We start from the raw sequence: 27,381 nt of genomic DNA, 5'->3' as shown, positions 1-27,381 counted from the left end.
CTTTCCCTAAACCTGGAGGGGAAGAGAAAAGTGTATAAGCTACCCTCATCTTGTATCCCAGCTACCTCTTGCCCAATATAACAAACTTACTCAAAAGGGAAGTTAGAGAAGATTATTTCAAAGTCCAGCTGTACTCATTGTGCATCAAGAGCCTGTTCAATTATCTCAAGTAAAGTTGTAATACAAATAACTCTGTTGGGGATCTCATGCCACCACTCCATTCATTTGTTCCATGCGGAACTGAAAAGGGGAGCTCCATCTGCAGGCTCAGTCAGTCTTTTCTGCTGAGTACCAAGAAAGCCAAGTGTTCAGGGGAGCTCTGCAGTACAAGCATTAGTGAACTAACACTATACCAAGAATTACCAACTCATTTCACACTGGTCACTCACCCAGAGGGTGAAAGAATTCGTAACACTTTACCTCAGGACAAGTTTTACAGCAGAGTGATGGAGACGAGGAACAACTCACCTGTTGTGTCAAGCTGTCCTTGCTCAAGCAAAGTCTCATCTATCACAAGAGAAGTATTGCTGGCCAGCTGCAATACTCCACTGACTAAGCGATTAGCTGTGTAGTCCTTGTGTGGGATAAATCGTGAGTGGTTCATGTTTTCTATGGTCATCTGCAGACGATAGGACTGCCAAGAGAAATGGAAGTTAGATGCTAAATAGGCAAATTCTCTTCTCCACCAGCCTTGTAGATATCTGTATCACATATGAGATTACTGCAAAATTGCCAAGAAAAGAAACAATACTATCTACATACAATCATGAGTTTCACAGATGTTAAACAGGAAAAAAATATTCCAGGAAAACAATTATGGTTAGCGTGTGCGTTTTAAGCCACCCATATCCAGCTTGTTGTAAAGTACTGCAATTTCTTACTCACTATGGTCCCCAAGCACATTACTTGTTTTTGGTAGAATGCTTTCCAGAAATTTGTGGTGAATCAGTAAGTATAGGAAAGTCAAATGATCTGGATGCACAAACATTCAAGGAAATTATACTGGGAAGCAAATCGCTGCATAATTAGAAATCAATTAAAGCATGTCAATGCCATCCTTACTGCTGGAACAAGCTGCTGGATAATACGGTATATGTGCTCTGTGAAGATGCTATTTCTTGGACAGCCGCTCAAGTTGACTGTGAATTTTCCCAGAGGAAGCACATCTCTTCTCGCATAGCTAGACCAAAAATAAGACAGACTCAGTGAACATCTGGCCAACAGAGTATTTGAACATATTATCAATCACTTCAAGAGTGCCCTGTAACATCTCTGGCATCTGAGCATATGCCCCATCTCCACAAACCCTAGAGACAGCGTATTCAAAGGGCTCTCTAATTTGATTTAACTGGCTCTACTCCCACTGATTACAGGTTAGAGCAAACTAAAGTTTGTGGTGAACTCGTACTTTTAAGTGTCACAATATCAGGTACTGTACTAAATTAGTATTAAAGTACTATTGTTAGACTTTATACGAAAGCAAATGCAGCAATTTGCATTTTTCCAAATATCAGTTTTTAATTGGTGTAGAACCTTTTGCCTTCACTATTTTTGGTTTCAATTTATCTGACAGATGCAGAGACACTGTAACTAGAAGCCTTCTAGTATAAAAACCAGAAGGACATTATTTCAGTGGGCCTTGGACACCTACTCTAATCTTCAGGAAACATTCTACTTGGCACCAATCACCAACAAGCCTAAAGACTAGAACTGCACCGACATATTGGTTGCATATTAGATTGGCACCAATAAAAGGAAAAGTAACATTATTGGCTATCGGCTTTTTTTGGTCGGTGTAGTTGATAATGTTCACTGATAAATATAATATGCCTTTTGGCCAGGGCCCTCGGATGTTGCATGTGTGTGTGCATGCAGCCACATACATGCACATGGCCAGGAATGCAGCTGGACACTGTGGAAAGCAGCATCCTGCAGGTAAGTCTGTGTAGAGGAAGGAACATGGGGGGGGAGCCTGCAGCACATGTGTAGGGGAGGGGGATGCAGATCAAGGCCCCCACGGTGAGGGAGGGAGTGGGGCAGGGGGTGCTGCCCAGCCAGGGTGGTGAATAGGACCCAGGGCCAGGGCGGGTCACTTGTTCAGGGGGCACGGAGGGGAATGGATGGCTCCCCACCACTGAATGCACCTCCCGGGGAAGGCATGGAGGGACATGTGTAACCCCCAGATTGGTGCGCAGGGTGGCTGTGGGCTGAGGGCTCTGCTCTTCTGTCTTTGCCTTGGCAGCCCCATGCTGGCTGTGTATCCTCTGGGGCAAAGGCAGCAGGGTGGAGAGCCCCGAGCCCACAGCAAGCAGTCCACATCTGCTCTTGCCCTGCTTGGCTTGGCTCCGGTTAAAAATGTCACTGCGCTTAAAAATGGTGTCGGTGGCACTTGAACTAAAGTTCATTCAACAAGTTTTAGTTCAAGCATCCCCACCACCTTTTTTTAAATCTGGGGACGGATGCTGATACACAATACACGGGAGGCTGCTGAAGCACTGTTATTACCATGCTCCCAGCAGACTCAGTTAATTGAGTCTGCTCCGATTTGCTGTAATTACAAAGCATTGGAGCAGCCTCTGTGCTTGTGTACAGGTACCCTAGGTACCTAGGGGGCTAAAAGGTTAGGGGGTGTGCTTTGAGGATCACACTCGTAGACTTAGGTGCATATATGTTTCCAAAGCCCACTTTGGACTTCTAAATCATTCATTTGGTGGACCTGAGTCTTAATTTCTATGACTCAAATTGCACAAGTCCTTTATCACAACTATTTAAGCAGGGATCCTTTTAGTATGTGTATGTAGAACACATAAGACTTTGGAGACTTCATCTCCTTTTTGGCCTCTAAAGCACTGAACATGTTTTGTCAACCTCGTGTTCCAGTCCAGCAAAACATTTCCAGCACAGGCTATGGAAAGAGGTGATAGCCCTCCTAGCAGGATCAGGCATCATGTTCAGATTGGTCGTCCAGGACAATAACTCCCTTTCCAACATGAAATGCAGACAAAGGAAGGCTCTGGCTTGGGAAGGGGGAAAAAATGACGTGCCTATATCTTCCAGGACACTGGCTTTTCATCAAGCCAGTTAGAGGTTCTGGCCCCGAAGTTGACAGAATACCAGAGATGCCACTGCTTTCTCTAGAAAAAGGTATCCTGCAATTACTTCCTAGCAGACTTTTAACTGTTTGCCTAAGTGAAAAGCCTTGGAATGGCATAAACAGTTATTTGTAAGCTTTCAAGCGTTCCCCTTATGCAACAGAAAGTACCTCACCCCTTAGGGTGGTGATATTCCCCCAACCACAGAGATACAGGGATAAAAGAAGTCTAGAAATCCCACCAATAGAGTAAATGGAGAAAATAGACAAATGCAGCTCCCTTTCTTTTGCCTATCTCTGACTCGTGATCCAGTAGCTGATTAGCAAGCAGAAGGGCACGTATAGTCTATATTAAATATCTGGGTTTAGTAGACATACATTGTAATGGGCCAAGCAGGAGCTATATTAATCTTTAGTATATTGGTATAACAAAAGTTTAATAGTTGGGGGGGAGGGGGGAGAAATGGAACTGAAAATCAATGGTTGGCTCCCGTGCACTGAATGCACCTCCCGGGGGAGGCATGGAGGGACATGTGTAACCCCCAGATTGGTGCGCAGGGTGGCTGTGGGCTGAGGGCTCTGCTCTTCTGTCTTTGCCTTGGCAGCCCCATGCTGGCTGTGTATCCTCTGGGGCAAAGGCAGCAGGGGGGAGAGCCCCGAGCCCACGGAGAGCCCCGAGCCCACAGCAAGCAGTCCACATCTGCTCTTGCCCTGCTTGGCTTGGCTCCGGTTAAAAATGTCACTGCGCTTAAAAATGGTGTCGGTGGCACTTGAACTAAAGTTCATTCAACAAGTTTTAGTTCAAGCACTGCCACCATTTTTAAGTGCTGGGATGCTGATCCTCTGGACGAGCTGCTCATGGCTCCATTCCACTCCCGGCCCTGGGTCCCATTCAGTGTGGGCAGTGCCCCCAGCACCAGTCCCTGCCCCACTCCAGCCCTCACCAGGGGGCCTTGATTTGGCCTCCCCCCAACATCCCTTCCCACCCCACCATGCCCCTTCCCTTCCACAGATTTATCTGCAAGGAGCTGCCAACTAGCTGCATTCCTGTAAATCGGTTATCAGCAGGGATCTGGGTTTTCTGTTTCCCTTGGAAAAACAGAGTAAAATGTGGATTTCCCCCTTTACCAGAGGAAATTGTGGATTTCTCAATTTAGCAGAGAAACCCATGGATTTTGCAGTTTGGCAGCAAGCTCTCTGCAGGCTTGCAGAGTTCCAGGAAGGGAGAGGGAGGGGCGCCAAGGCAGGGGGCACCATGTGCATGCACATGCTTCTGGCAGGGTTGTAGGGGGTCTTCCATTTTAATCACAGATTTTGGGGGTTTTATCAGAGAATTTGCAGTTTTTTAATCCAGGAAAATCAGGATCCCTGGTTATCAACTGGTATTGGCAGATGTGGCTAGTTAATAATAGACTATCGGTATTGGCCAAGAAAATCTTTATCTGTGCATCCCCACTAAAGGCCTTTGACACTCTAGCTTATAGTAACCAGAAACAATCAATCAATCAGTTAAATCATTAAATACCATTGGTACTTCATTAACAAACTCAGTCAGATTTAAACACAAAATGTTTTGTTAGTCTCCAATCCATGGACAGAGTTTTCAAAAATAAAGGGTGAAGAAACAGAAGGAAGGAATTTGTTTTAACCCTCAAACACAAAGGATGCTTGGTTTTGAAAATGTGTTTGAAACCTCCACACTTGCATCCATTAAAGCAATGCCCCATCCCAGTTACAGCCAGTAGGTGCTACTGGCACACAAATATTTAAGTCACCTTGGCTGAAGAATTACTTAGCTGGTAGTAGATTGGCAAAAAACAGGCAGATGGTTTTTCTAAGAAATTTAGGCTTACTTACACTGTGGAGATGAGATGCAATATAAGGTACTCAGCAGCCAAACTATCTCCTAGGAGGGCATGAGTGAGGAATCCAAGCAGCTCCGCTCGAACTGGTGACAGTTCAGACATGAAACTAGAAACAACTGATAAAAAAGCAAAGGACAATAAATACCAGAAGCACCCTGCATCTGTCCCTGCTCCTCTCCAAATGAGGCTTACCATGCATTGTGTTATCACAGAGGGGAATGGTAAGTTCGTGCAGAAGCACTTGAATTAACTTTTTCTAGAGTCAGGATTCTGTTCCTTAGCCCTAAGTTTTCTGAGGCAGAAAAATTCCCTTTATTTAGGCTATCAGTGAGTATAATTGTAGCCTTGCGCACCAACCTGCCCTCTCTTTCTTAAATTAGGCAAATTCAGCTGTCATTTCCACTTGGTCAGTCTTAAATACAAAACCTTTTGATAGATTTTTCTCACACACATAAAGCATATTTAAAGCACATTTATTTAACTAACAACACTTTAAAATGCTGTTTTTGTTCATTTAACTGTATTCCAATTTCCATCCAAGTTTACCTTGATCCAAGTCAGGAGTATAATGTGACCACGTGGTAGGAAATTCATCCTGCATTTTCTAACACTATGAAAATATACACGTCAAGAATCTGAATATCCACACTTCATTGTGTGTCCTTTTATGCCTGGATTTTTGCGCCATCATTTCTGAACTCTGGTTACTGTAATTTTAGAGAACGTATCATTTTAAAGTGGTGCCCAGAGGCTTTCGTGAGATCACACCTCACTGTCTCAGGATGACGTGATATACACCGTGATGGGAGAGAGCTTCTGCTACAAACGCTCAGCAGTCTAAATTGAGCGGGCACAACAAATAAATGGGAAGGGAAGCGTAACAGTCAGCAAGGTCTCAATAAGTGCAGACCACTAATGTCAATAGCTGACAGGTTTTGGTTCCAAGATTCTCACAAACACCAACTTAAAGTAAAGCCCCTAATTAAATCAACTGATTATCAGTAATGCTGAGGAAGGAGTTGCTGCCACTGGCTGTCGGGCTGCTGTTTCTTCAGAGTTTTTCAGCATGGGTTTTGTTGTATAACAATTAGAGACAAAAATGATCTCCCTTTTCCTTGTTGGCTGTAAAGCAGGATTTCTGCTTCATTGATTACATATTTCTGTGGAACTCCTGCCTCCCTTTTCTAACTCATGCCAGTATCAAAAGTGCTGTTACTTTAGTTTTGAAGTACATCAGATCCCTCAAAAGAAGGGACGCAACTCCTGTCTCTCAGAAATGAAAGTCAGTTGCAAAAGGGATGTACTTCTAGAATACAGCACCTTGAGGATGCAACTCTTGTTAAATGAGGGTTACCTCCAGCTGAGTTTTATCTCTGCTGATAGTGATTTTTGATGCACATCCACAGACTGCCCCAGCATCCTGAAAGTGTAAATTTGAGCTCGAGCACATCAACACTCCTTTCTCACTTGAGCAGGACAGAGAATTCACGTGCAGGCATCACACAACCATCACTGGTTTCATTCTAGCACTGTGGGTAATGAGATATCAGCATTACCTGAAGAGCTTATAACAATATGGCTAGCCCACAATATGAACTGAATGAGTGGTTCTCTCTCTCGTTTAAATCAACTTTCTCTGAGTGCTGTGGAACAGACGTGTCTTCAGGTGAACTAAGAGAGATATGTATTTTTCAAAGCTGTGAGCTCAATCAGAAAATTTCCTCAAATAACTGCTTTTCACATGCCTGTCTTCCAGTCTCTCTCTGCTGACTACTTCCCTTGCTTAAATTAACAACTTAATAGTTTAAATTTCAATCCAGGTTTGTTTCTATTATCCTGCCCTTTCTGCAGCTGCTACTGTTTGATCACATGCCCATATCAGGTAACTGGCACTGAAGGAATTTATGGTAAGTGTTCTTTTAAACTAAAACTTTCCCACTTAAAACACAGTAATATTAACTTACTGGATTAATACTTAGTTTAGGAATCCCTCTGCAAGGACCAAAGGAAACAGATGCTTATGATTCAGTTTGTTTGTTCTGCACTAAAACAAACCTGTGCTGTCTGAACTCCTATATTATAAAACAATTGTAAGAATTTCATGTCAAAGCCTGTCTAGTTAAATTTGGGATCTGAATAATACAGAAATGCAGTCATGGTCCCAGCAACACTCCTCCTGTGAGATTTGCCTCTATTAACCAATTTTAAAATCCTGTTATAGACACTAATGGGCCTTTACCATTTTTTTTTGCAAATCTGGTACACTAGAGCCACTAAATTCCCTTCTTCATTAAGTATCTTTAAGCCTCATGCCAAATCTAACTGAAAGTCATGTGATTAGTCAATGAATCCAATCCATAAAACTGTGGTTTCCTAGAATGCATTTCAGTGTATAGTACAAAAGTTAATTACTGAAGAGTGCTGATAACTTTCTTTTAAGATAACCAGGCTGAAGTTTTGGGCATCACTATGCTGCAATAGCTGGCATTTAGCATTAATTTGTTCAAAATCTATTATGTAGATGATACATGGCTCACTCTGCTTTAAATGGTTTACAGATGTCAAGGGATGCAACTAAACAGTTCTGACACTGTTTTCATAATGGACTCTCGACTATTGCTCTGGTTCTAACACTTTGCATCTAATTTCTACGAGACCTTTTAATGCTTTACAAAAACGAACCCTTATCTCACTAATAAATTTTTATTACACATTTTTTCAGAAAAGCAAACAGAAGGACTCTTAAAACGGAGGCTTCACATAATTAATTTGGTGGGGGAAAATCCCTTGTTTCACTAAAAATTAACAGAAACAACATAGTAAATTTCAAACTTGCATACAGTGCAAGTTTCTCCAGCTTTGGTTATGTTTGTTTTCCTAGAACCATATAATGGTATTGATTAATCTAAAGCACATGGAAGGAATTAAAAAAAGAGACTTTCCCTTCCTATTAGAAACCAAAGGGAAAACCCATTTGAGACCCTTTACTACATGCCAAGAGAGGTAAAAAGAACATAAAAGTCCTTCCTGATCTTGTCATCATCTGCCATAAATATCCAATTAAAAACAGAATGATTCTGAATTATTGGTGTGTAATCCTGTGTTAGAGCCAGAGCAGGTTTTCACTGTCATTTTCAAACAGTACTTCTAAATACCTTTAAAAGGAAAAAAAAAATTAAGTAGTATGTTAACTCTCTACTCTGCTGAAGTTAGAGAAACTTACTTCTATTTAATGGGTGGAAGGCTTTGACAAGGTATCTCTCACTTTAATTTTAAAACAATTTGGCTTGGACCCTTCAATCACTTCTGGCCATATTTGTAATTCCTAAGCACATTTGTCCTCTACTTGTAAAGCTAGAGGCATTTAAGCAATATATTTCAGAGGTGTCTTTAAAGCACTGTTAGAGACCGCTCAAAAGCAAAGGGAAAATAATAATAATCAATTGCCAAACCCCAATCCTCTTAACAGTGAAACCAAAACCACATTTTTCCTGCGTTAACAAATATACAGTCTATTGAACATTTTAATTTTTCTGGTCTTGAATATTTTTTTCGATTGAAGTCTAGTCCCTATGCAAACCCTGTATGTAAATACAGAAAAAATTCCTCTTTTCATCTCACTATTTTTGGCTATTGTTCATTTTCAGTTCCTTCCTGCATGTTATTGCTACAGGAACTTTATTTCAGACAAGTATGCAACTACTGGTGAAACAGCTGCAAAACTAAATGAGATCCTCCTATAAACCCAAACTAAGCAACTTTACTTAACAGGCTTTTGAATTCTACCAGCCAACAAAAGCAGCACCCTTATAAGTCCAAAACGTTTTTGATAGCGATATACATAACTTAAAAGCAGACATGGTTTTCACTTTTAACACCCCTGTTTGTTTAATAAAAATTGAAGTTTCATTTATAGTTAAGTCAAAAAGAAAAAAAACACTTTTGGAGATTTCAGAAGTTGCAAATTATTTCGCCAGATGCCCATATATAATAAACTAGACTGGGAAAAATAGTGTACAATTGTGCAAGAAAATTGACAATATTATTAAATGAATTCTGGCTAAGAGTTCAGTGATATTTACATCAGACTACAAGAAAAACAGCACACTAATTCCCACTGAAGAGTTTCCAGGGATGGAGCTCAACAAACCAGTCATATTCTGTCAAATGGAACTGAATTCTGATAAGGCAAAACATGATCCAATTTAGCTTCTCAATCTTCCTGTGCTTGATCATCAAAACTGGTTTCTGACCCTACATGTGATGTTCAGTGGATTACAACTAGGCTTAAATAGAAGTTGCTTATAAATATAACATGAAAAGTGAAGTTATTTAATCATAAAACAGGAAGAAGTAGCGGTCTGGGCAGAAGGAAGTGCAGTCCCTAAACAAGGCCAAAAAAAAACCAGGTTACAAATGGCAATTTACCCTAAAACATTATTGGGAAACAGTTTCATAATTAACCTCCTTTCAGATGCCATATGTGCAACATGGTAGCTGCCACAACAAAAGTAGGATTCCTATTTTAAATTAAAAAAGCAGCATGAGTAGGAGTTAAAAACCCACTCGAGTGGTTTGCTGAATGAGTAATGGCTGACTTGGGGATAGTTTCAGCTGCTCAATATCCTAGAAACCCTTTCAGATTTTTAATTGAAAGCTGTATGATCATATGTCCTAGTTTAGCCAGGGCACTCTCAAATTCAGTACGCTGGTCCCAGGTACTTGGTCAACAGGCCCCAGCCAGGGTCCAGCGGGTAGTGGAGAGGCATGATGCACTGGGCAGGCTGCAAGGACATGCCATATGCAGGTGGGGAGGAGCCTGCTCCAGTCTGCCCACCTTGCTCCTGAAAAGTGGCAGTGGTGCCTGTCTGAACACCTGCCTGGTGTACCATGCCGCTCTGCCTCCCTGCAAAACCCTGGCCCAGGACTTCTGACCTCCTGACCAGACCAGGACAAATGGTCACCTTATGTATTACACATTTGGCTCCAAAACTTACAGCCTTTCATGTTTCCTAAATGTTTAAGATGAGTCATAGGAACACCTACTATTTTATCAATAACTCTGCCACTTACCATCATGTCTGATGCAACTTAGCAGATGCAGCCACATTTCCTCACGCTGCTTTAAAGAACAGATTATCCTGTTGCTAAATTTTGCTGTTAATAACCATTACTTGTTTGTATTTTGGGGAAGGTATAATACAGTCTGAGCAACTGCACTCCATAGTTCAGATACTCACAGCTTTTACTTTCTTCTTCTTTAAGGCAAGCAGGCAATAATGGATTAATATGCTGCAATTTCTGTGCCAAAATTACATGGATTCTGGGGACTAATGAGGCAGGAGGACTGTGTACTCTCTGTTCTTCTGCTGTATCCATGCACTCCATAGGATCAAATAGTGATGAGGAGTTCTCCCTAGTAAATGAGACAATAAAGCCAAGCTTATGTGAATTCTCTGCAAATTCCCCTGTTACTTCTGAAATGCATTTGGAATCCTTGTCAAAACTGCAATACACAAAGACAAGTAACATCTATTCTCAGCTTCATCTTACTGAAAGATGTATTTAAGCTATCAGAATTTATCATCTTTCCAATAAGATGTTTAATTAAAACTGTAGGAATTAAAGAAGTCAGAACAATGAAAATCATAACAATTTACAACTACAATTTATGACTACTTAATCAGATTCAAACAAAAATATACTGCTAGTTTTCTGAAAATACTTTGGAATTTGTAAACATCTCAGTTTTGTGAAGTAAATTTACCCCCGCCTGATCATTACATCACCTAAACGAGAGCTGTGAAACATTCTCCATGGTAACACTTATTTGCTCAACAGAAATTTGTTAAGTGAAACAACTATGTTACAAGTCTATGGCTGTACATATGTATTGTTTTAGAGTTCCAGATTTTCAGTCTTGGACAATTTTTTATAATCACAGAACATGTAAATTAAAACGCTTTCCAACAGGGATCCTAAACCCAAACTTGAATGGCTATTTCAAGGCGTTAGAGAACAATCCAGTCATGCTTATTCAAACACTGGCATCTCTGAAGAGGCCTTAAAAAGTTTGATTCATGGGGCTGGGGGTTCAGGTATGTATTTAAACAGGTGTCAACTCTGCAACCAGAATAAGACTGAGACAGACACCTAATGGTAACAATCTTCAGATAGTACCAACTACATCGGCTTTGTACCGATGGTACAGAAGTGGTGGCTCACTGCTCCTTACTTGGGGCAGTTGCTAATTAAAAGGGCCAATACCACCTTTTTCTCCTTATACTCAATTCAATGATTGTAAAGTTCAAGATCCTTGCTGTATTCTATTTGGTTTATCTGAAAAATGACCGAGAACAGAAAAGTTTTGTGATGAGGCATGTTGAACTAACACTAGTGTTAGGCTACCATCAGACAGCTGATTAGCAGACAGCTGACTGTGCTGAGTTACTTTTAGAAGCTTGTCTGGCACTACACAGATTCAAACTGCAGTTATCAGTATAACAAACAAAAAGGGAAAATAAAAATTGCACAGAGAATTAACACATTCAAAAAGACAAAGATTCAGAAACATGTATCAGTAATACAGGACTTGTAATCTATGCAGTCCAATATCCTGTCTCTGGAAAGTGAGTGGCAAAACATTATCCTGGGACGGTGGAAGTGAGGGGACCCAGAAAAAATTCAGGTGGACAATTATAGAAAACTGTGACCTATTAAGTGATTTTGTCCCCTAGAATCTCACCAATTACTGATTGGTATAATACAAGGTTCTATATACCTTCCATTTTTTTTTTAATCCCATCTAATGTAACTGGACATTTGTTTTCCATGCAGATGTCCAATTCATGTTTTTGGATCTGGCAAAACATGGTAAAATATTTTGTGGAGCTAATTTCTACAGATTAAGATTTCTTCTTTAAAAGGATGCATATTTATCTTAGTTGTAATCTAAGTTTAATTAGTCATCCCTTTGTTGTGTTATGATGAGAAAGGAGAGAGCATCTGCTATAACTCTTTTACACCAATTATTATTTTATATATTTCTTCTTATTTCCCTTCTACACCAGGGAATTGTAATAGTTCCACTCACCTCCTACGGAATGCCATTCATGCCTCTAACCAAGTAATTCTCCACCTGGGGACTGTGAGTGCCTTAAGGGTGTCACAACCCAGTGATTTTGGTGCCTCGGCACGATGGAATTTTCTTGCCACATGAGAGCCTCTTGCACAGTGAGGGTTTCTGTTGCAGCAGAAGAACCTCGGTGCAAGAAAGTTCCCGCCAATTTGCAGGGTGCATTTCTTCTTTGCAGCACAGAAATGCATGGTGCAAAGAGTTCCCGCTAGTTGAATGCAAATTTGTGTCCCGCTATTGGCCAGTGCTAAATTATTCACACATGGCGGCTGGTAATTGGCTTGCTAGCCATTTAAAATTTCGTGCGACTTCCGCCCAAGTTGAAGAACTTTGAGCATGCTGCAGAGTGCCTCAGAAGAGATCTGACTTGCGGCTAGCTGACTGATAGACTGATCACCTATCGATCCTTCTTCCCGTCGCCGAGCACAATCCCAGACGTACCCTTTTCCCGCTGGCTTGATTTGCGGACGGATTAACTGGCTTGGGCCTCGCCAGCTGGAACAACTCACGTGGTTGTTCAGACGACCGGACCAGCTGCGTCGCAACTCCACGCGGCGTAAGTAAACGTTTTTGCAACCATTAAACCTTGTCTGTCTCTCCATTCACCAGCCCGCCCTGACGAACGAGCAATTTCTTAATCACCTCGAGTCGGTTCTGGCCGGCCGAGACAAAGGGTACCACAGGATGCATACGATAGTAGCACTGTTGTGTGTGCAAACATGATTCACAAAAGATTCCAAATAGGAATCCATAACATAAAAAACATCCTGACCTGCTGTGGTCTTTCTGAGTTCTTCACAGTAGCTGAATTACTCTATTATTTTTTTCTGTAGTCAAAAAATGAGTGAAAGCTAAGAGCTGGCATTTTTTGAGGGGTGTCTCAATTCTAACCAGGGGTATCCAGCATCTAAAAAGGTTGATAACCACTGCTGTATTTTCGTTGCTCTTCTGTTCAACCCTTTTCTATTTCTGCTATACTGTTAAAAGGTTATATAATAACTATTATAGCTTTAATTATTTTTCTCAGTCTAGTTCTATGGATCATCTAGCCTTTTCTATTTTGAGAGAGAGAGAGAGAGACTGACTGCCCTTTAGAATAGGACCTATACTGAATGAAAGATTGTTTCCTTGAATTAGTTTGGCCCCTGTTGTTTTTCTCTCAACTCTTGGATGAACACAAGCTGCTCCCTTTTCTTTTTTAGTTTGTTCCAGCACCAAATCTTGACCCTTTAACAGTGCTTCATCCTTATTACCTGAAAAGCATAATTATCTCCCCAACATCCTCCAAGATGAAGAACAGTGTAGAAAAAAGTTTAGCTTCCTCATAAAGTCCTTATCCTTCTTTCATTGCTCTCTAGACATACCAATTATTTTCCAGGCTCCCTGCTTCTGATGTATTTAAATGTGGTGGCTTTGGCTTCAGTTGTTCTCAGAATGATCTTTTAGCTATACAGGTTTCCATCTTCCTTTACTTCTCAGTTACCATGAACTGAGAAGTGTTCCAATCCAGAGTACAAAGAAATGCTTGACATTTAACTTCGCTTAATGGTTACAAAACTAAAAATTGAGGCTTACTTAGCTAGGCAGATCACAAAGGAAACCAGATGTTCAAAAAAGTCTTTCCTCCTGGACTGAATAAGCATGAAAAATGAACTAATATTTCAGCTAGAAGTGGCCTCCCGTTTTGGTTTGAGGCACACTGAGGCAACGTGTCCCTGCAATACTGATTTTGTGGACAGAGGACTTCAACTTACATGGCTATGAATCCAGCACCTTTCCTGAGCATCAAGCTCAACTTGAGGAAAAAAGCGTCTTTGGACAATGCTCTGACAAATGGCTCTTTCATTTCAGTTTTTAGGGCAGAACATTTATATACATTGTGCATTTTCAATTATAATCCCTACAAGTCTGGATTTCAGCCTTACCTCTCTTCGTTGTTCACTATGCTTAGCACTGGATCCACAGACAAAATGCCATATACCTCTAGAATATCATTGACTTTGAAACTATCCCAGCTCTCATAGACCTGCCAAAAAAGAAGTGTGAGATAAAACAAACAGGAGACAGAGCAGAATGATGCATTAAGACTCATTAAGACTATATTCTTTTCCATTAAGGCATGGGTGTCAAACATATGGCCGTAGGCCAGATCCAGCCCACAGAGCCCTGCCATCTGGCCCTGCGGTGCTGTTCCTGGTTTTGATCAGACCCACACAAGACATAGTGTTTGTCTGTGGTGCAGGATTGGTCCCCAGGCTAGATCTGGCTCACAGACTGTCTCCCCTTCCCCTTGCATACCTGATCCAGCAGCTATTCCATATGGTGTGGGACCCACACTGTGTGAGACTTGGATCCCAGAGTAGTCAGAACAGGCATCACGTGTACTACAGTTTGGCCACAGAAGCAGCCACTCTGCATGCAGCGGCTGCCCTGGGCAGACTGGAATACATGCGATGCCTGTGCTACACACCATGACTGTTCCAGCCAGTCCAGGACCTGTGGTGCATGTCACAGTCCAGTTGGGGTGGCCACTGTGTGCAGCACAGCTATTGCTCTGGCTGGATTGTGCCACACTTGGTGCCTGTTCTGGCTGCTCTGGGATTTGCACCACCCACAGCACAGGTCCCAGACTGGGTGGAACAGCTGTTGGATCAGATATGCTGGGGAAGGGGGCAGAAAGAGGGTGCCTGAGAGCTTGATCAGGCCCGTGGACTGGCCCCAAGCTGCTTATCCAGCCTGTGGGGGCAGATGAATTTGACACCTCTGCATCAAGGGATTCAGTTCTAACTGCAGAAAGACTGCCAAATATTAAAACAGAGATACAATGAAGGGACTTTACTCCTCACTTTCAAACTCATAATATGCATCAATCAATAAAAAGCTATTTTAAATGCAAAAGTGAAATGCAAGCAATGAATTGTTCCCCCCTTGCTCCATTACACTTCTCCCCATCTCTTCAGAGAGGACCCCAGCTCCAACATACTCAAGTACCATGAGTCAAGATCATCCTTACGCTTGGGCATTTCAAATGACAATAATTTTGTTTTTGCCAAGTACAGCTGTGAATAAATGTGCTACAACACCTATCAGCATTGACATCAGCAATTCTAATATCCCTTATTGGTAATCAAGGGAAACAGAGTTCAGAAGTTATTTGTGGAAACAGTATTACATTTTCGTGTAGAAAACAGAAGTTAGAAGGTGGCAAAATATTTTTGTCTAAGTTAACGTAGTGTCTTAACAATAACTACTCTGCTTTCAGGGTTCTCACTTCCTTCTCTTATTTATCCCCTCAGTGAGGCAATCACCCTTTTGATCTAGTTACCTTTACGAGACATGCAGGGCCTTTCTCTCCTGGCAGTGGGAAGTTTAGATCAAGTGGAGGGGAGCAGTTTGGGGAGGTCAGATGATGTCCTGCGGAAGCTTCAGTTTCTAATCGCTTTGGCTCTCCACACCCATGGATATCACCTACACTCCCTGCAACATGAAGGAATGACAGCTTTCCACAGCTTCATCAAGCACAAAAGCTAAAATAAGCAACATGCACTCCTTCAGGGAGCAATATAAGGCAAGCTGAATCAATAAGGAACCCTGAAGAAGCACTAATAAAGAAATTGCTTTGGAAGCAGTAGTTTCTCCTAGTCATTTAATTGTCCCTTTTGGAAGGCAGAGATGTGTACTTCTAGTGACAAATACGAGCACCATGATGAATGCATGATGGCCTAGTTGTAAAAATCTGCAGGTCTTAAACATATACAGGTTTCCCTTGTTTTTTGTGGTATATGCGTTCCTGAAAAACTGCGCACACCTCGAATTCGCATAAAGGGAACCCACTTTACAAAGTAACAAACAGGGATAGGGTACAAGACCTTGACTGCATCAGCAGCAGGTAAGTCTGCAGGAGCTGGGGCAGTTTTGGGCTCTTCCTGCCAGGGGGCTGGGCTGGGCCAGGCTAGGCTGCACTGCATTCAGGGCGGTGGCGCTGGGCTGCAGCCACCCCAAACTTCACCATAGCTCTCCCTGGCTAGCTCGCCACCCAGCACCACCTGCCCCAAGCGCAGCAGAGCACATCCCCTGCACTGGGAAGAGCCCAGCCTCAGGGCTGCAGTGAGTGGGGTCTCCATCGGTCTCCCCCGTTCTCCCCCCGCCCGGTGTGAGAGGTGGAGTGGGGCTGGGGTTCGGGTAGGCGCTGCACAGCCAGGGCAGGGCACGGGATGGGGAGTGCAGCTTCTGCTGCTACGGGCTGGGGCTTAGGGCCGTGCTAAGCTCTTCCTGGAGTGGGGTTAGGCCGTGCTGCACTTGGGGCAGGCGGCGGCGGTGCTGGGAGGGGGGCTGGAGGAGCTATGGCAAATTTTGGGGTGGCTGCAGGATCCCCCCCCCTCCCTCTCCCCAGTGCTGCCACCAGCTGCCCCATGCGCAGCCCAGACCCCACAGGGAAGAGTCTGGCATGGCAGCCCATAGCAGCAGAGCCTCACTCCCAGTCCAATTCCCCACCCCAGCTGTGCAGTACCTGCCTCTGCCCCAGCCCCACTTGCTCACCACCAGTGTGGGGGCAGGTCAAGGCCCCACTCACCCCAGCCCCTGCTCCTGCCTGTGCCCTACTCCCTCCATCACTGCTGGGGCTTTGATCTGCCCCCCTGCAGTCCCCTCCCCTCCCCTCAGACTTACCTACTGCCGATTGTATAAGAGTGAATTTACCTCTCATAAAACACATTTTGGGTATAAAAAGGGTCACTGCACAAGAAACCCACATACCCAACTCACATACAGCGAGGGAAACCTGTAGTCAAATCAGAATTCCTTGGCTTCTATTTAGATGTCTATTTAAGCATTATATTTTGTAGATTTCAGAAGAGCCCTAGTAATGATCCATTTTGCACCTGAGGTTTCTTTTTTTTCCCTGAAAGTTTAACTTGTTCTTAAACAACTTACCAATTAGGAATCTCTTGATTTGCTGTAATAAGGCAACTATTTAAAAGCCATGCTGTGATTGTTTTGTCTTCACATGTGAGCTAAGCAATCTGAAGTACCGTATGTATTTAAAATATAATGCAACACCTTTTAAAAAACAGTAAACTACTAGAAAACAAACATTTAAAGCCTTAAAATCTGACAGATAAACTGACTGAAAAATAACACCAAACAATATTTTAAGTAACAGCTTCTGTGAACTTGATTATTATTTTTAGACTAGCCTCTTCCTGTTCAACCAGCAAACAAACAATTAATTCAATTCCATGTAGGAACCAGGGACTAAGGCAAGGAACATTCTTGCCTGTTTGTGAATGAGTAGGATGTGCACGGAAACCGGATTAATTCTTCCTAACATAGACTAGTTTTAGAAATACAGTGCCACCCTCTACTTTAAAATCCTATTTTACATGTTGGGAAACAGAAAAGGAGAGAAATTAAGGGACAGTCTTGATGTCAAAAAGGAAGTCTGTGGTAGAGCTGAGAAGTAAACCAGATTTCATGAGGCCCAACCCAATACTAGAAGTTTCTTTTGTTTTTATGCAGCAATCACTAATCTACTTGGGTGGCCTTGAAATATTAGATTTTAGGAAGCATCATCAGCAGCATGTGTGCTATAAACCCACCCTGCTTTTTGTTAGCTCTTGGAGTTTCTCAAAGTTAAAATGCCATCTGTCTCAGTTGTGGGTATGCAAAGGGCATTTATACACATACATTTTTGCCCTGTGACGCACCAGAAATCCACCGCTTCAGAGCGGACTTGATTAATCGAGTCTGCTCCACGCGCAAGCTGATGCGAACTGCGCTGCATTGTGTGTAGTTGCATAAGTGGCGAAATGCGTGTCAGCACACAGAAAATGGCAGTGGTACACTTTTGAACTAAAACACCTCCGATGTGTTTAAGTTCAAGAGCGTGTTGTTGCCATTTTGTTAGTGTTGATGAGCATTTTGCCGCTTATACAACTGCAAGTGATGCAGTGCCGGGCACTTTTCAAAGCACCCAGTGCTGCGCCGCTTGCATGTATAAAAATGCCCATACTCATCAGCACCGAAGTAAAAAGCTCCATCAACCCTACTGGCTCACCCAGACAGAGTCCAAAGTGTTAATTCCAAAAAGCTACTGTAATGTCCAATCATGAATATAAACTGTTACCCGTGTGCTGCTCTTTCTGTTTAGATGGATGCAGCTCCATATCTTCATCTTCCTCATAACTCCTCTTGTGGCGACTTGGAGTATATGATGTTGAAGGACTAACTCGAGCCTGACTTGCACTAATATACGCGTAAAATTAAAAATTAAGGACAATACCATACTAAGGGAAAAGTCATGCAATGTGTTTCATTTGCCAAATACTAAATTACCTGCTCTTATTTGGAAATATATTAGAATAAAAGGTAGCAAGTTCTACTGAGATGCTGTCCACCAAGGCTTATTTAAGTTTACTTAATTAGCCATCTTCCTACACAGTGAGTCCACAGTTTAGCTGAGAACAGAGTTCAGATTGCTAACTCTTATGGTGCAAACACATGTCGTCATTATCTGCCCCAAAATTTGCTATGGCCGCATACGTTGCAAGCAAACAGACATCCCTGTCCTTTGTCATACTCCAATTGCCTAACAATGTGCGTGACCCCTTTTTTGGGAGGACATCCTCGCTTACTGCATGACTCGGGAATTACCATACAGGGGATTCCAGGGCATGTTCCACACTGCTGTGCCCTTTCTAGAGGAACCTCTGCTTCACACTGCCACACCCCAATCCATGGGAGTTTCTCCACCTTCAGGGGGCCAGGGAATGCGTGCCCTGATGTGGGGTACGGCACACCTGGGGCCACTGTCCTCATGGGAGCATGTGTTTCACACTGCCATACCCTGACTCTTAAGATAGATTCCCAGGCTATGCATCTGCAAGTGGGGGAAATCCTATGGGAAAACCCTAGTTGAAGACTTGCCTCCCAGGTTAGGGCATGGCACCCAAAGCTGCTATTCTACAGGAACTGGCCCTTGAAGCCCTGAGAAGCAGATGCCTGATCCTGTGGGACAACAGCTCTGGCAACATCTGTTTTTTGCTGATCAATCAGATCGGATGCAGAAACAAAATAACATCTATTCGAAGTCTTAGGTACCCATCCAATCTTTAGAAAGCAATCAAGTCTAAACACTGGGTTCATAAATTTAAACAACACCCCCCAAACAACCCTAACAATTCTTCCCCTCTCCACCCTCAGAGATCAAATCAGAACACTGGAGATTTTTTCTCTTTCCTATATTTCCTACTCAGTCTAAGTATCAAATATACTTTATGTATTTTCAGTCTTTAAAAGCGTTACTACCTGGTACATTTAAAGTAGCATTGTCAACTTAAATATCTCAGAGAGCATTTCAGAATAAGTTAGGCTAATAACAATGCTAGTCATACTTAAAATTGAACTTCAAAAAAATCTTATTTACATTTACTATTTATGATTCTTTTGCATTTCTCTCAACTTGACAAGTGAGCAAACGGAATCAGTTTAATTTTTCTACAGTGTAGTTCACTTTCAGGTTTTCATTGAAAGGTTGTAAACATGGCAGGGAAAAGAAACCCTGCATTCAAACAGAACATTTTCCCCTAGAAATTTATAAAAATAATAGAAACCTCTCTACTGATGTTCACTTTTTTTTAACGCTTTGCTTTTTAGGGCCAAATGCTGAAACTAGTTTTAAAACAAATTCTTAAGTCAAAATCTGAGGTGTCAAGTCAAAAAGACAAGATTAACCATTGATTTGTCTATCATTTTTTTAAAATGCAAACTAGCTTAAATGTTTTAATCCCTCCTACCCACACAGAAGGAAGACATACATAACATTTTCCAAAAAAGTACTGATAAGCTGAAATTCTACCAACTGTTCTGCATAGTCCAACAAGTTCATCACAGGGGCACAGAAGGGAATTGGTGAGGTTTTATTCACCAAGGCGCCCCCAGGGGTTACAAGAAATAATGGCCACAAGCTAGCAGAGAGCAGATTTAGATTGGACATTAGGAGGAACTTCTTCACAGTTAGAGTGGCCAAGGTCTGGAACGGGCTCCCAAGGGAGGTGGTGCTCTCCCCTACCCTGGGAGTCTTCAAGAGGAGGTTGGATATGCATCTAGCTGGGGTCATCTAGACCCAGCCCTCTTTCCTGCCTATGCAGGGGGTCAGACTCAATGATCTATTGAGGTCCCTTCCGACCCTAACATCTATGAATCTATGAATCTGCTTGCAAGAAAGAAAAACTGAGGTTGATTTATTTTCTAACACATTTGCTGGACTGGTTTAGGAAATGAGAAACCATACCTCAACTTCTTAAAAATATGCTCCTTGGAGAACTCAGATTTCAAGGAAGGTTAACTTGCCATGTTACCACAGCATGACCGTATATCTCTATAGGTGCTTTATAATATTATTAGATGCCCCCATTAGATACTGTAGTCCCAATTTATTCAGAGAAACCTAAGTGGAACATAAACCAGTCTAACAACTATTGTATAACTACTGACTTTAAGTATTCCTTGCTCACTCTGAGGTATTTCAACATAGCAAAGTTAGTAGCTACACGACAACTGAAATTTATGGATCAACCAACAAGGGGAATATCAACTGATAGGCATGTCATATGGTATTTTTTAAACATTTTCAAACAGACCAACAACAATGGTCAAGCACTTTGTGCCCATCCATTTGAAAATCTAGCCCCAAATATTTCCCTAAATAGCAAAGAAGGCTGCCAAATCCATATCTTCATTCATCTGGCATATAGTACTCCAAAGCTTTTCATTTTAAGACAGTTAACCATTATCATCAAAATTTTCCTTTCACCTCAAAATCAAAGACATTTTAAACATACTGTTTACTAATAAAAAAATTGTATACTATATATCACAAGCTTGCCAAAAGATATTTCTTTCACCCATGCTGACTCTCCAGGCACTGGAACGCAGTAGAAGGTCTGTCTCTCTGAAGTGACTGTTTGTGAAGAATTTAAATCTATTTCCTGATGAGGCTAGGATACCAATAATAACGATAGAAATGTTAAAAAAACAAAAATAAGGTCATAGTCTTAAGTCAATTCTATAGACAGAAAAAATAAGATGCATGTTCTTAGTCATGTGTTACAATTTGGCATCTGAAGTCTCAAACTATTTCAGTGCTTTAGAGCACGCAGACTGATTTAAAGTCTCATAATGTAACTCCATGTTTAATCTCCAGTAGTTCTCACAGGATATTCTTTCAGGATGTATTTTGCCAGTGGCCCAGTTTCTTGGTAAAGAATCACTGGCTGAAATATTAAAGGCTGATCACATATAATAGCATCAGCAAGTGAGACTAATTTAAAGTAGAAATAGACATATCTTGCGACTTCTTCAGGAGAAATTCTCTGCTCCCCAAACCTGGAACTCATCTAAATCCCCAAAGCAGTATTTCTATGAGTCGAGGTGAAGGATTCCAAAATAGTTAAAGTTACACTTATATAATTTAAAGACAGGAAATGGATGTAAAAGAACTGGTTTGCAAGGACAAAGAGTTAGCATAACTCTTGAGCCCCTTGATCTTAGAAGTGCACTGATATATCGATTGCATATTGGACTGGCACCAATAACAGGAAAATTAACATTATCAGCAATCGGGTTTTTTTGGCCTTTAACATTACTGATAAATGCTGTGTGCAGCCACAGCATGCACGCGGCCACAAATGCAGCCCTGCAGCTTGGAGAGCAGTGTCTGACCAGTAAGTTTGTGTGGGAGGAAAGGGGTGTATGTGTGGGGTGGGGGACAGATCAAGGCCCCCACAATGAGAAGGAATGGGATAGGCGCTGCCCAGCCAGGGTGGTGAATGGGACCATGGGGCTGGGAGTGGGATGGAGCTGTGGGCGGCTTGTCCAGTGGGCGCAGAGGAGTGGGGTGGCTCCCCACTGCTGTGCGCACCTCCAGGGGAGGCATGTGCCTCCCTCCGCCCCTCCCCCCCCCCAACTTGTGCATGGGGCAAGGGCGGGCTGCCTGCTGCAGGCTCAGGGTCAAGGGTTGCATCAGCCTCTTCCCGGCAGCAGGGCTGGGCTGGAGCTGCGCTCAGGGAGGACTTAGCTGCACGGGGTGGATGGTGGCACTAAGAAGGGCAGTGCCGTGGGGAGCTTAGGGAACAATAGCCACCCCAAAATTTCCCATATCCACCCCTTCCAGTGCCGCTGCCGACACCCACCCCACACAGCTGAACCCTCGCCGGTCCGGTCCCCCTTTCGGGAAAAGGCTGGCGCAGCCCCTGGCCCCAAGCCCGCAGCGAGCAGCCTACCCTCGCTCCGCGCACAAATCTGAGCAGGCACATTCCCTTGGGGGTGCATGTAGTGGTGGGGAGCCACCCCCCCTCCTCACTCCACTGTGGCTCCATCCCACTCCCTGCCCTGGGGTCCCATTCACTGCCCTGGCTGGGCAGTGCCTGCCCCTACCCACTCCCTCCCTCACAGTGGGGGGCCTCGATCTGCCCGCTACCCCCTTTGCACCACCCCTCAGACTTATTGGCAGGACGCTGCTCTCCAAGCTGCTGGGCTGCAATCTTGTAAATTGGCTTTTGGATTGGTATCAGCTGATATGGCTGGTTAATAATCAGTCATCAGTATCTGCCAAAGAAAATCTTTATCAGTGCATCCCTTTTTGATCTACATCTCCCTTCCAACTTCCATCCTGCCCAAAATACTTAACACCACAAATGACATGCGACACATAAGTAAAGGGAAGGCAACTGAGTTCACTTAATTAATTTGATGGCTCATTGCATGTTTTATTGCAGGTTACTAAGTGGAGAAGAAAATGATAATCTCAAATTAAATGTTTCAATTTAAACAGTTAAACTCTAGCATTTGTACAAGTATCACTTACCCCACATTCTGCTACATCTCTATATTTACCAAAATGCAAAACCTGTAAAACAGAAAAACCATAGTTATGTTCCTTCCAGCATCCTGAATTACATAAATGACTAGTGCGAACAGAAAAAATGCAGTCTGAAGTCTTTCCAAAAAATCCAGCTGTATAAACTTGTCCTGTTTCAAGAATTTAAAGGGAGAGAGAATGTTCTTTTAAGTCCCACGGACCTTACATGCAATAACAGTTCCACAATTGTATCTACTTGTAACAGATCACAACCAAAAAAAGAACAAAATGGCACGTCAACAATGTGAACTAACACATATAAACTGAATTAATATTGTGAACTTTTGGGTAAGTAAAAGGTTCAACTAAGTAAGCAGAGAAGTACAAAGACTAGAATTAGGGAAATAGTAAACTTATGTCTTAGTAATGAATCTGTGTTCTACTTACACGTGTCCTGGTATTTGTGTCAACTGTTTCATAAACTCCCATGTAAAATTCTGGGTCAAACATATCTTGAACCATGCAGCGGAATTTGACTAAACTGTTTGGCTTCAGGTAATGCAAAGGGACATCATTCAACGATGGAACCTTTAAGAAGCATGAACAAGCTTCAAATTAATATTTTAAAAAGCCTCACATTTTTATACCAGTTGTTCAAGATAAAAATCATGGGTAAAGATAGATACTGCAAAAATACTTCTACATATGTCAATTCATTATGGCACTTCTTGATATTCACTTACTTGTCTCAACCACTCAATTAATGCAAGAGCAGTAAGGAATGGACAAGGATGATCAATAAGTCAGCTATTAACTTTAAGGTTTCTTGGTCATTTTACCTCATCTATTGTCTTACCCAAGACTGTTTAAGGAGTCATATTGGTTTCTGAAACTTTTGTAGACACTGCTATAAGTGACAGATAAGATTAATATAAAGAGACAGACAAAATAATTTCCCTATTTTGTTTTGGTTTATTTGAAGCAGTTTGCTTATACAAGTTCACTAACTGGAATGTCAGGTGCACTTTTATGTTGCTGTTTCCTACCCTTTGAAAAAGGGGATCATCCAGAAGTGCAGTAAAACTAGAAGTGTAACTGAAGAGCGTGGAAGGTAAGTTCAGACAGGGACTGGACCAATTTTCGGCAGTGCTGTTATTGGTCACTGTCCTCCTCCCTGCCCATTTTAATGGGGGAATTAAACAAGCCTTTACAAATCCTTTCAATGAATGTTAATGAAATATGCTTTATCAATTTATTTAAATTAACTGGTTTTAAAACAAAATCAAGTTAACATCTCTTCGACTAAATTTTATTTTCAAATGATAGCCTACTGAATCAGGATCACGCCAGTTTACTCTTGCACCCTCTATCTGCTATTACCCATTCAATATAAAATCTCTTCTTTCTTGTGCATTTTAAGACTGACCCCAAAAAAATAAACTGCTAAGTGTCACATTCTTCATCTCACCAAATTTGTCCGGATTCCTTCTGGTCAGCACAAATGTAAAGTTTCACACACTGTCAGATGCACAGAAGACATTTTTCCAAATCCTTACTTTTTGACAAGGAAAAACACAACTAGGAATACTGTAATAAGCAACATGAAAGAAGCACTGCCATCTCACAGCAAAACAAGCAAACATCTTTTCTGGTACTCAAAGCATTCACGCTTTCAAAAGAAACATGTAGGGCATGCTTCGAGGTAACGGAAGCTTATCTGTACAGGAGATGACCATGGGAAAAGATAAGCGCACGGCTTGTCCAGGCAACCAATCTCCAAATTACTGAAATAACAGTACTGTGCACCTTTCATTCAAGGTCTATTTGATTTTCTGAATCAGTTATTAACTGCATTGTCATATTAGGGAAAAATACATTCAATGTGAAATATAGTTACTAGAATTACAATCACATAAAAATGGTAACCACTGACTGAACATCCACACCATAGCATTCGCTAAACTTAAAGTTTAACTCAGGGGTCCCACACAGCTGTATAAGAGAGGAAAAGAAAGATTTTATTCCATCCCAGGTAGTAGTAATGCCTAGCAGTTCAGTCAGTTAAAAATGCAATTGGTGATAAAGTTTTAGTTACAAAATGTTTTTTTCCTTGAAGCACAAGATTCTTGGTTCTCAATGTGTTTTGAAATTGGGAAAATACTTGTGTTTGTTGTGGTGGTTTTCTTTTTACTGATAAACTGAACATATTCAACTTGAGGGCCAAGAAATCCAGAATTCCATAATATCATTTTTATAGTCATCCTTCAGAGTAGACTAACAATTTTGGAATCAAGCTAACTTTTTCTTGTATTTGAAGATCAGATACATGTTAGCTGCCTAATCTTTGGATACAGAATAGGGGCTTAAACTGACATAATATGGTACAGTTTGTAGAAGATTAAAATAAATGATCTCTCTCAACCAAACTAAAATATGAAATTTAACAACTATTTCTCCAATCATTTAAAGCTGCAACAGATCATATAACCTGATCAGTTTGAAAGTGCTTAGCCAGAAACTTCTGGTATACACTTATTTATCTCTAATTTTAGAGTAGCCAGGGCAGATTTTTATACCTTAATGACTACATTGCAGATGATTGCATTTGTCAGCTACTGCCACCTAGTGGATCATAGTACAAAGTACACTGAAGTCAACGGCATTAGTTTCAAGACTTTGGATCAGGATCTTACACTTTTGATTTTTGGACAGATTTTTCACATTTCAGTGACTTTGCAGGTAAGCCAAAGTTTGGCATTTAAATCTCCAGTGTCTTCTTCAGCCTGGTATCAGCAAGTTCTAAAAGTGAAAAACCTGGCAAACAATAAATCATCATCACTGATGCAAAAGGAAGGAAATTTAAGGAAAGACTCCTAAACAATCTCACCCAGTTAGTAGCATTATTTTCTTTTAGTTTCTCTCTGAAGTATTCAGTTACTTTTTTCTCCCATTCAGGATTTGGACCACTTTGGGCTAGAAAAAAAAAAAACCAAAAAAAGAACTGTATTTAGAAAAGCAACTTCGGAGTTTTATGTACCACTCTGAACCGGAGTGAACTAAACACAGTTTGGCAAGGTAACGACATTTTTATGGGAGACTTATTCCTGCACACGTGCACATGATTTCAATTTTAACACCATGTCTTCCTCTGTCTCTTAACGATAACAGCAAGCACACCACTGCCTAAGTGAGAAGAGGCTCAAGAACTCGGGACTACAAATACGTCGCAGACCAGCAGGCAAGGAAGGGGCAAATTAGCCACCTTTCTTACTTTCTGTGCACACATGGTCACATTTTTGGAAAGTTTGTTTCAGCACAAGTGCTTTTCCAGAAAATAAGAAGCCATACATGGATTAATACCAAGTGCAGGATTGGCAAAGCTTTGTCTGTTGGAACTGTAACGAGATCAAAATGCAGAACTGGCAGTGAATGAACTCGGCAAGGGTTGTGCCACATTTTAAAGGTCCCAAATGCATGAGCAGAGTTAAAAGTTTCATTTTCAAAATCATTTCTAACACTGTTTGGTTGGCTAGAGCCACAACATAATAGAAGAGCATTTCTGATTCCAGACAGGACGATATTTCTGACACCTCTCCCTACTTGCTCGCTGACCTTACACAAAGCACAGCTCCTCATGTTGGTTTGCAGCCCGATGCGGATGGGGATCAAACCACGCATACGCGCCTTAAGAAGTCCCTACATCTCTCTCAGACAGCCTCGCTTGCCTTCGCATCTCCGTGCCATCTACTTCAGAGGCGCAGAAGCCGTGGCTAGCTAGCTGTTCTCACCCCTCTCCTCGGTACACCTCGCAGGGTGTGCACAGACACACACACGACACCCCAAGGTGGACAGACGCAATAAATGTTACACTTTGAACCCCAAGATCCTAGATGCACGTGCAACTTTAGACTGGAACGTTTTACAAGCACCCTGGGAAAAACAAGTATGATTTTGAGCCAGTCCTCCCTGAAGCGGGTCAGTGTTAGGTGTGGACATAAAGCACTCTGTGCCTCATGTCGGTCAGCACGCCAGCATCCCAACCCACACCGCTCCTCCCAGGCATGCTCTGGAGCGCAGCCAGGACACCCACCCTGCCCAAAGGTCTGCTGCTTGCAGAGATCACAGTCTGCAGGTGTTTTGGGGTTCGGGGTGGGGGGGAACAGAAACCCTCCACATCAGTGTTGCTTCCCTGCTTGGAAGTGGGCAGGGGGTCTCAGGCTTATTTGAGACCGGTCAGGTCCCTGCCCCGCGTGAAGCGCATCAACCCTTGGGTGCAGCCGGCCCGGCCCACACCGCCCCCCTCACCCGCGCTGCACGCGCCGAGCACACACCGCCCGGGCAGCCTGCGGCGTGAGACCGACACCGGGAGACATCCCCCACGCCGCCCCGCAGCCAGGCCGGGCCAGGCCAGGCCGGGGAAACTGAGGCACCC

The 27,381-nt window shown here is 42.4% G+C and overlaps 1 protein-coding gene across 2 annotated transcripts in view; it reads right to left on the bottom strand.

Annotated features, from left to right (window-relative positions):
- Positions 1-25,918, bottom strand: part of MCMBP (minichromosome maintenance complex binding protein) — a 32,653-nt gene extending 6,735 nt beyond the window's left edge. The window contains exons 1-10 of one of the 2 annotated variants that reach the window (XM_025200165.1): positions 25,837-25,918; positions 23,397-23,537; positions 22,956-22,997; positions 20,976-21,087; positions 15,417-15,568; positions 14,017-14,117; positions 10,197-10,372; positions 4,949-5,072; positions 1,063-1,180; positions 469-634 (exon numbers count right to left, since the gene is read on the bottom strand). In XM_025200165.1, the coding sequence (XP_025055950.1) occupies positions 469-634; positions 1,063-1,180; positions 4,949-5,072; positions 10,197-10,372; positions 14,017-14,117; positions 15,417-15,568; positions 20,976-21,087; positions 22,956-22,997; positions 23,397-23,471 (1,066 nt within the window). In that variant the 5' untranslated portion in view covers positions 23,472-23,537; positions 25,837-25,918. Of the gene's footprint in view, positions 1-468; positions 635-1,062; positions 1,181-4,948; positions 5,073-10,196; positions 10,373-14,016; positions 14,118-15,416; positions 15,569-18,215; positions 18,335-20,975; positions 21,088-22,955; positions 22,998-23,396; positions 23,538-25,836 lie in introns of those variants that run through there. The other variant, XM_025200164.1, reaches the window with a different exon arrangement.
- Between the last annotated feature and the right edge of the window lie 1,463 nt (positions 25,919-27,381).

This window comes from Alligator sinensis, unplaced genomic scaffold, assembly GCF_000455745.1.
Source record: "Alligator sinensis unplaced genomic scaffold, ASM45574v1 scaffold527_1, whole genome shotgun sequence".
Taxonomy (NCBI): domain Eukaryota; kingdom Metazoa; phylum Chordata; order Crocodylia; family Alligatoridae; genus Alligator; species Alligator sinensis.
Note: the sequence above shows the minus strand (reverse complement) of the source record. Positions and strands in the feature narration are given on the sequence as shown.